Raw genomic sequence first — 10,000 nt, 5'->3', positions numbered from 1 at the left:
GATCACGCCCCTCGCCCTCAGCTCCGGGACTAAACACACACACGCACACGCACACACACACACACACGCACACGCACACGCACACGCACACGCACACGCACACGCACACGCACACGCACACGCACACACACACACACACACACACACACACACACACACACACACAGTTGTTGATAAGGATTTAGCACCTGCACACGGCCAGTATAGTTTTTTTCCAATGGCACACATTTTCACACTTGCTCTGTTTTTTTGTTGCTGTTGTTTTTTTTTAAATACAATTTACCGCACACCACACTGTCACCACATGTGTGTGTGCATAAACTTTCTGAAAGATAAAGCAGAGACTTAGAACAAATTCTGAAAATCATAAAATATATATTTTTAGACAGAAAAAGGGGGGCTTGTCCCAAAATGTGTTTGAGCTGATTAGATGGGTAACTGGAACTGGCAAGAGCTTCAATTCTCTCTGACGATGTAAAAACAGAAAATTAAGCAAACAAACAATACCATACTCAAATGAAAATTACTAAACAAAAGGAATTGATGGATAAATACCCCAAACAGTGATGATAATTAACATAGCCACTGATCCCCAAAAGACCTCATTATGAGAACATCCATGACGACAAAATATGCAACTTACTGATTGGCTGCCCTTCTAGGAAGTGAATGTTGTGGAGGACCTCGCCGTGTTTGGCCCTAAGATTGTCCAGCCAGTATTTGATTATACTCTGACGCTCCTGCGACACATACAGGACAGACAGGACATATTCAGTCAGGACATATTCAGTCCTAATCCTAGTACATTTTTCACACAAGCCTTGTGTGCGCCTCCTTTTTTCATTATCTCCAGTGATTACTACTTATTGGGAATGGACGCACCAAGCAATCCGCGGGTCTAAAGTGCAGGAGCAGATGCCGACCTTTGTTGGTTTTTATCACCCATACAGACAGGGCATATTCAGAAAGTAAGATCTTGCCAGAATAGCAATGGATTGTGCTGTGTTACTGACGACTTCAGAGTGAACCGTCCGTTCCTCCTGGTGAAAGGAGGCTAATACAATTCTAATATAATACTGTATTTAGGAAATGGATCTCACTCAGTTTTTTCTTCTTCCTTATTCTTTTATTTTTATTCAAACATTGCAGGGACAGACAAGAGCAAGAGCCTCTTTCAGCCGAAACATCTGTCTGCCCCTGCAATGTTTGAATAAACACAAAAGAAGAAGAAAGAAGAAAAAACTGAGTGCGATCCATTTCCTAACTAATTGATTACTTCAGAGACGCACCAACAAGACAGAAGAGCATGGTGTGTGGAAGATAACAATATAATACTGTATGCCTTGGACATCTATCAGTTCATTAGCAAAAAAACAGGGGTGTTGAAAGTATAAATAATAATAAATTATTAAATATAATATAAATATAAATAAATAATTAAATTAACAGTGCAATTTCAACACTAGCACATGATATTATATAGCTGTTACAACTTTTACTCCATTGTACCTAATGAGGTATAGACTGTGTTGTTACTGAAAAACACTAAAAACGAAACAAGAACCCACCACAAACTTGATCCCACCAGCGCAGAGTCAGCTAATTATAAGACAAATATACAGGTCTGTTTACTCAAGCAAGATAAGCAAGTTACCTGTGTTGGAAGGAGACCGTTTCTTTTTTTACTTTCACTTTTACTTTTGACACCTCTGGCAAAAACATGATAGCACCGTGTAGGGCTGGGCGGTATACCGTTAAAAAATGTGATAACGGTTTTCACCTACACAAGGTTCACTTTTTGATGAGAGAAGGTTTTTTTTTTTATTATTCCAAAAGAGTGATTAAAATAGAAATGGAGATTAATTAAAATTCTGGATTTTATCTAATTTTTTAAATTTAATTTCAGCCTTTTCTTCAGAAACATTGAGATGTGGGGGAAAATCGCTGTTTTAAAAAAAAAAATGTGCAGAGAACCGTGATATTAATTTTCATCAAGAAAACCGTGATACGCATTTTTTCCAGAACCGGCCAGCCCTAGCACCGTATATAACAGATGATAAGTGCGTCCTGTCTGACTCACCTGCGATGTGAAGAAGCAGAGTTCGCTCTCGATGTTCTCGTAGATGTAATCCTCCTCGCAGGAGAAACTTCGCGTGCCGCTCCCAAACTCCGGCTTCACCGCTTTCCGTAAACCCATCTCCTCCGCACCCCGTAACAGACTACAGGACAGAGAAATCATGATAAACAATGATGAAAATAAATGAAGTAAATAATTATTCAAAGCTTGCTTAGCCCCTTAGCGCAAAGCGCTTGTTATATCATTTATTGTCACCGCAATGGAAATGACCAAGTCTTAATCGGTTACTTAAGACTCTCTGTATTGTAATAGCAATGTTGTTATGGTGTAGTTGAGTGATTTCAGCAACTTAGAGAAAATATGCCCATGGATGGCCCAATCTGCAGTAAGAGGCTACTGGTATGTGAGTAAGTATATTTCTGTGAGTTAATTTCCTCTGCATCCTGTAACAGGACGCACAGAGGGACAGTAATCATGACACAGTGTGTTAGAGTGCAGCATACTAAATCAAGCGCCTGCATCAACTCTCTTGGAGTACCACAGGGGTCCATACTAGGTCCACTGTTGTTCAGCTTGTACAGTATATAAATGACTTGTCTAGTTGTTGTCCTGCATCAGTAACCTGTCAGCTATATGCAGATGATGCAGTATTATACATCCACGCAAAAGACAAACGTCTAGCTGCACAACAGTTAACATCAGTCATGAACAATGTGTGTACATGGCTACAACACTCACGTCTTCATCTCAATGTGTCAAAGACTGTTTGTATGTATTTATCTAAAAGGGTTACTACTGAACCAGACCCCAGCATCATGGTGCATGGTGAGAAACTGGATGTTGTCCAAGAGTTTAAATACCTTGGTGTTATAATAGATGCACAACTTGGTTTCAAGCAACATGTTAAAAAAACTACAGGCAAAATAAAATTTAATCTAGCTAATTTCAGGTACATTAGGAATAATTTAACCTTTGAGTCAGCTACACTGTATTTTAACGCAATGATTATGTCACATATGTCCTACTGTCTAACTAGTTGGGCATCAGCAAATGTCACAACCTTAAAAGTCATTAAAACATTATACAAACAAGCACTGAAAATCTTGGATAGAAAGCCCAAAACTTATCATCACTGTAAAATACTGAAAAAACATAAACTGTTGGACTGGGATAACTACATTAAATATAATGATTCAATATTATTATATAAAATTCTCCATGGCCTGGCCCCTCCTCCTCTACAAATATTTATTACAAAAAGTATAAATAGGGCTACCAGAGCCAGTTCCAGGGGTGATTGCTCTGTTCCTTTTTAGAAAGAGCGCTTTTAGTCAGGCTGTTTTCTCCTACAGAGTCTCTCACACCTGGAACACAATTCCCACTCAAATTAAAGCACTGCCAACAGTACACTCATTCAGTAAACAGTTAAAACAGTGGTTATTAGATTATCAATGCTGTCAACATAATTTCCCATAGTTAGGCTACTACTGGCAGCTGCTCTTCTAACTTATTTGGGTATTTTATCTTGTAACTGTATTTTGTATTATTTATTTTTTAAACTGTTTGACATATCTTTGGCTATAATTTTACAACTGTGTACTATAACTGTGTATTTTTAGTTTTGTTTTAACCTTGTTTTTTTTTAAGGAACATCAAACCTGTCAAGGGACAAAAGATGGAAATTAGCCTCATGGCTATAATCTTGTGTATTTAGCATTTTTTTAAATGCTGGTAATATATGCTGTCCCTTTTTAAATAAATAAACCTGAAAAAAACCTGAAATGATTATGCAATTGGAATTCCATAACAAAAGGAACAGCAGAATTAAACGACTAAAATATCATTGGTATGAATCTGTATGACTAAACATATGTGAACATTAGTCATGGTAGTCAAAAGACTTTGTAGGAGCTTTTCAGAAGATGTTTCACCTTTCATCAAGGGCATCGTCAGTTCTAGCCATATGACAAGGATACTGTAGGTTACTGTACATGCACGACAATTTATCATGCCTGTGATAGACGGCCGGTTGATATTCCAGGGCGACAGCTATAAATAGTGTTGAGTCGAGTCAGTGTTTCTGTTTCTGTTTATTTATTTAGCCAGGTGAAGGTCAGAGCCGCAGGCCACAGCACGGCCACAGTGTTAACCACCACGGGGAATGACTGATGACTCACAATCACAAGCAGGACCGGATTATTGCACAGGCTAGATATGGCTGCAGCCTAGGGGCCCCCACCTGCCAGGGGGGTCCTGATTGGCCGAAAGTGAAAAATTGCGGACACTGTCTGTAAATTTTGCCACGAAATTTGCCTTCCAGGGGCCCCACAGCAACCTGCAGCCTAGGCCTGATCACAAGTATGGAAATATCACCAGCTACCGTAGGCAAGCAACGCAGCAACAGAATTTTTGTTTTGTTTTTCTAACCAAGGCAATTTCACTGAGTACCTGTCCACATTATATAGTGTACAAAGTAGGTATCTTCTCCATACTCTATCTCAGGGAAGTTAAATTCAGGCCCAGGGGGCCAACAGGTCCACAGGGTCATTTTATTTGGCCCACGAGATCATTTCAAATGTGCATTACAGACGGCCCACATACACCATTAATGTATAGGAAATATAACTTGAAGGCAAAATTGTGAATCACAAAATTGTGAATCACAGGAATTATGAGAGGGACCGGTTTAACAGCACATACTAGCACATAGAAATATGCAACAGTATAACTATTATGAATGCTGTGGATTTGAAGTTGACACCCCTGCTCTATCTAATCTCTATACTCATCATGGTCTGCAGGTTCAGGGCTCGTTGATTCAAACACAAACTCACAGAGTAGCTCACAAATATCCTGTGCAAGTTTTTTAATAGCCTAAGTCATTTCTCACCCATTGATCACAAATTCATACTCCACATCAACATTTCTGACCAGAGGCAATTAACTGTGATGTTTTAGCAGAAACTCTTTTCAAGACATTGACCCAAGTGCAGAGGGCTATTTACCAAATGCAGAGCACTGTGACAGACACAGCATACTGTAGGAGGATGTGCATGGCACTAGTGAGACAGAAGAACAATAAGCATTTACAGCAATGAGGAAGAATGGTAGCGTAGTGTGTGTGTGTGTGTGTGTGTGTGTGTGTGTGTGTGTGTGTGTGTGTGTGTGTGTGTGTGTGTGTGTGTGTGTGTGTGTGTGTGTGTGTGTGTGTGCCTGTGCGTGCGTGCGTGCGTGTGCGTGCGTGTGCGTGTGTGTGTGTGTGTGTGTGTGTGCGCGTACGTGCGTGTATGTGTGTGTGAGAGAGAGAAAGAGAGAAAGAGATATACGTGCCAGTAAAGAGGAAGCGAATGAGACTGAAAGCATGCGCAAGAGCCTGAAGACCCAACTACAGTACTATGCATGCCTACCGTACCTGACTGCCACTGAATGTGAATGACTGCCTGTCTGTCTGCATGTCTCATGCCCTCCCCTTTTTCACGGGAAACTCCCTAGTTCTTATTTCTGACTTATTTCCTGTTCTCTTCCTGATGTGGTATTTTCCCGCAAACATCCCTATTTTGCACATTATCAAAAAAAGCACAGATCCCTCCACAAATTCTCCCCACGGATCTGCAAGTTAGTCTGACGAGTAGGGGTGTGACGATATCGAACCGAACCGACGTACCGTACCGAAAAAACCTATACCGAATCGAACAGTGCTGTACCGAGTACCGAAAGGTTGAGTAAAAAGCTACTCTGTTCATGTTTTTACATTATGCTGCTACTACATGCAGAGGCTCTTGCAGAACCCTGAGAGAGAATGCAAGAAAAAACAGGTGTAGAGGCTTGGTCTTTGTGAAACCTTGAGGAAAAAGTACTATTTCTTACACTGATGAAATCTCAGACTCAAAGTAGCTGGTTGAATGTATTTCCCTTTTTTTCCATTTGTATTTTGACAATAATTTGGTGAAATTAACAACGTGCTGAAGAAAATGGTTTTCTATTTTGTTCCCATATACTGTACCGAAAATGTACCGAACCGTGACCCCAAAAACCGAGGTACGTACCGAACCGTGATTTTTGTGTACCGTTACACCCCTACTGATGAGCCATACCCCCTCTATTCTACCAACAGAGACGTTCTAGTGGGAGTGAAAGTAGAGAGAGTCTGGCATATCAGGCTACCTACTAGTAGATTTTAGAACTCAGCTAGATACCAATTCATGTTCCTTAAAAATACGAGCTCTCACCCTTGAGCTCCGCAGGCATGTTTGTGTGTCCACTCTTTGCCTCACAGAAACGGTCAGTTCATACAAACAACGTTGTTCATATGGTGAACACAACCCTCTGTCTGTCTGTCTGCATATCTGTCTGTATGTCTGTCTCTGTTTGTCTGTCTGTCTGTCTGTCTGTCTGTCTGCATATCTGTCTGTTTGTCTGTCTGTCTGTCTGTCTGCATATCTGTCTGTATGTCTGTGTCTGTTTGTCTGTCTGTCTGTCTGCATATCTGTCTGTATGTCTGTCTCTGTTTGTCTGTCTATCTGTCTGCATATCTGTCTGTATATCTGTCTCTGTTTGTGTCTGTTTCTCTGTCTGCCTGTCTGTCTGTCTATCTGTATATCTGTCACTGTCTGTCTCTGTTTCTCTGACTTCCTCTCTGTCTGCTCATCTGTCTGTCTGTCTGTCTGCCCAGGGTACTTGTGTTGTAGGTTTGCCAGATGTGTGTGTGCTAAAGCCTCAGTCTGTGTCCGCTCCACTCCACTCCACTCCACTCTGCCCTGTTCTGCCCTGGGCGGCTACGTGCTACCTGCTAGCTGGCTGCTTCCTGCCCCACCATCTGCTCATGTAGCCTACACACAGACACAGACACAGCACAGACACAACCTGGCGGGGTCAGATGGCCAGACAGCACTCTGTGTGTGTGTGTGTGTGTGTGTGTGTGTGTGTGTGTGTGTGTGTGTGTGTGTGTGTGTGTGTGTGTGTGTGTGTGTGTGTGTGTGTGTGTGTGTGTGTGTGTGTGTGCGTGCGTGCGTGCGTGTGTGTCTGTGTGTGTGCATGTGTGTGTGTGTGGGCGTGCGCGCGTGTGTGTGTGTGTGTGTGTGGGGGGGGGGGGGTTGGCCTGTATGTAGCATGTGTGTGTGTGTGTGTGTGTGTGTGTGTGTGTGTGTGTGCTTTTATAAACTTGTGTGTGTGTGCGTGTATATTTGCATATGTGCGCATGTCTGTCTGCGCATGTGTGTGTGTGTGTGTGTGTGTGTCTGTGGCTGTGTGTGCGTGTGTGTATGTGTGTGCACGCATGTGTATGTGTGTGTGCGCGTGCGCATGTGTTCATGCATGTACAATCTGACATGTCTTAAATGATTTATCCATTTATTCAGCCTCCCCTCCCCCATACAGCACAGCACCAGCACAGTACAGGCCGGCAGACACACACACACGAACGCACACACGCATGCACTCACGCACGCACGCACACACACACGCGCACACGCACACAGACACACACAGGACAGTAAAGCAGGCAGAAGCAGTATTACAAGCACGCACGCACGCACGCACGCGCGCGCACGCACGCACGCACGCACGCACGCACGCACGCACGCACGCACGCACGCACGCACGCACGCACGCACACACACACACACACACACACACACACACACACACACACACACACACACACACTACAGTGCAGCAGGCAGAGACAGCATTACACAGTACAGTAGTGGCAGTTGAGGCAACACTACAGAATCAATACAGGAAACAATTAGGACTGGATTCCTGTATGCCACATTACACAACAGACTGCAGGCAGTGAAATAGCAAAACAGCTTCCTTCTAAGACTCTTAAAGCCAAAGTGTGACATTTACATTATTACATTACATTACATTGCATTTGGCAGATGCTTTATAATCAAAGCGACTTTCAAAAGAGGGTTTTTTTGACATTTCCGCAAATAATCTCATTTTACACGTCCCTTGGATTTACTGTAAATAATGTTCTCTTTGTCTGGTTTTGAAGATTGAAACCTCTAGTTTCAAGCGAGCAACTATCATTGCATCTTATGGGACCATAAGATGAAATGTAAAGCGCAGTTATTTAACTAGCCATTTCCTTATTGTAAATAATAGTCATTTTACACGTCCCTTGGATTTAAATAATGTTCTCTTTGTCTTTTCAGGTTGAAACCGCTAGTGTCTAGTTTCAAGCTAGCAACTCTCATTGAATCCTATGGGACCATAAGCTAGCTGCTAGCTGGTCCCTCTTTGCCTGTAGGGCAGTATAGTCTAGGGCGGAATATCCGGGTGCTACAGTACATTCCATTCCAGAGCAATATTCTATTCTAGAACACAACTTATCCTGCTGCAGGGGTTCCTCTCTCTCTCTCTCACTCTCTCTCTTTCTCTCTCTCTCTCTCTCTCTCTCTCTCTCTCTCTCTCTCTCTCTCTCTCTCTCTCTCTCTCTCTCTCTGCCATGCAGGGGTTCCTCTCTCTCCTTCTCTCTCTCTCTCCCTCTGTCTGCCATGCAGGGGTTCCTCCCTCTCTCTCTCTCTCTCTCTCTCTCTCTCTCTCTCTCTCTCTCTCCCTCTCTCTCTCTCTCTGATGGCAGTGCCCCGCGTGCTGTGCTGTCTGTGCCAGGGCAAACCTGACCCAGTAATGGAAGAGCAGTGGTGTTAAAGTGGTAGTTCGCTATTTTAGACATTAAGCCCTGTTTGTGTGACTTATGGGGTGAAGTAGAGATGTTCTCATCACAATTTTGACATTTGGTGTTGAACGGAGCATTTGGGTATCCAAGACTGCAGCCCCCCCACCTTTACATTGACTGCAATAGAGCACTCAAGCAATCGATTATAAAATGGCATTAAACTTTTGTTTGAGAAGACATGGAACTCACCGTGTGGTCAGTGGTAAACAGCGATAAATTGACTCGAAAATTGCAGCGAAATATGCCTTCTAACTGTTGTTAAGCATTTGGCGGACCTATTTTTCCCCAGACGCCGTTGAATAGCAGTAGACATCCAGCCAGTAGGTAGCGATAGTGTGTTGTTTATGTAGACATCAAGGAGCGAGGTAGAACGGCTATCTTTGAGCGGGACTGGCTACAAAAACTACAGCTTGCATACAAACCATAGATAGTAACGTAAACAAACGCACCCCCATTTCCGGTCGCGCGGAGTAATACTAGTCAAACCAATACAATCAATGAAGACGGACAATAATGAATATATCTTCTCTGGAAGCGTATTTCGCGGTGATTTTCGAGCCAACGTATCGCTGCCCACCTCTGACCACTCGGTGAGTTTCATGTCTCTGCAAACAAAAGTTTAATGCCATTTTATGATCGATTGATTGAGTGCTTCATTGGAATCAACGCACGCACGCACGCACGCACGCACGCACGCACGCACGCACGCACGCACGCACGCACGCACGCACACACACACACACACACACACACACACACACACACACACACACACACACACACTACAGTGCAGCAGGCAGAGACAGCATTACACAGTACAGTAGTGGCAGTTGAGGCAACACTACAGAATCAATACAGGAAACAATTAGGACTGGATTCCTGTATGCCACATTACACAACAGACTGCAGGCAGTGAAATAGCAAAACAGCTTCCTTCTAAGACTCTTAAAGCCAAAGTGTGACATTTACATTATTACATTACAATGAAGACGGACAATAATGAATATATCTTCTCTGGAAGCGTATTTCGCGGTGATTTTCGAGCCAACGTATCGCTGCCCACCTCTGACCACTCGGTGAGTTTCATGTCTCTGCAAACAAAAGTTTAATGCCATTTTATGATCGATTGCTTGAGTGCTTCATTGGAGTCAACGTAAAGGTGGGGGGGCTGCAGTCTTGAATACCCAAATGCTCCGTTCAGCACCAAATGTCAAAATTGTGATGAGAACATCTCTACT

General features: G+C 43.0%; 1 protein-coding gene across 1 annotated transcript in view; it reads right to left on the bottom strand.

Annotated features, from left to right (window-relative positions):
• Positions 1–10,000, bottom strand: part of ano8b (anoctamin 8b) — an 85,578-nt gene that overhangs the window by 34,670 nt on the left and 40,908 nt on the right. The window contains exons 4-6 of the mRNA XM_063200021.1: positions 2,081–2,219; positions 644–740; positions 1–29 (exon numbers count right to left, since the gene is read on the bottom strand). The exon at positions 1–29 is cut by the window's left edge and continues 88 nt beyond it. Coding sequence (XP_063056091.1) covers positions 1–29; positions 644–740; positions 2,081–2,219 — 265 coding nt within the window. The remainder of the gene's footprint in view (positions 30–643; positions 741–2,080; positions 2,220–10,000) is intronic.

Source organism: Engraulis encrasicolus, chromosome 6 (assembly GCF_034702125.1).
Source record: "Engraulis encrasicolus isolate BLACKSEA-1 chromosome 6, IST_EnEncr_1.0, whole genome shotgun sequence".
NCBI classification, from domain to species: Eukaryota; Metazoa; Chordata; class Actinopteri; order Clupeiformes; family Engraulidae; genus Engraulis; species Engraulis encrasicolus.
This window is presented reverse-complemented; position numbering and strand designations above follow the sequence as displayed.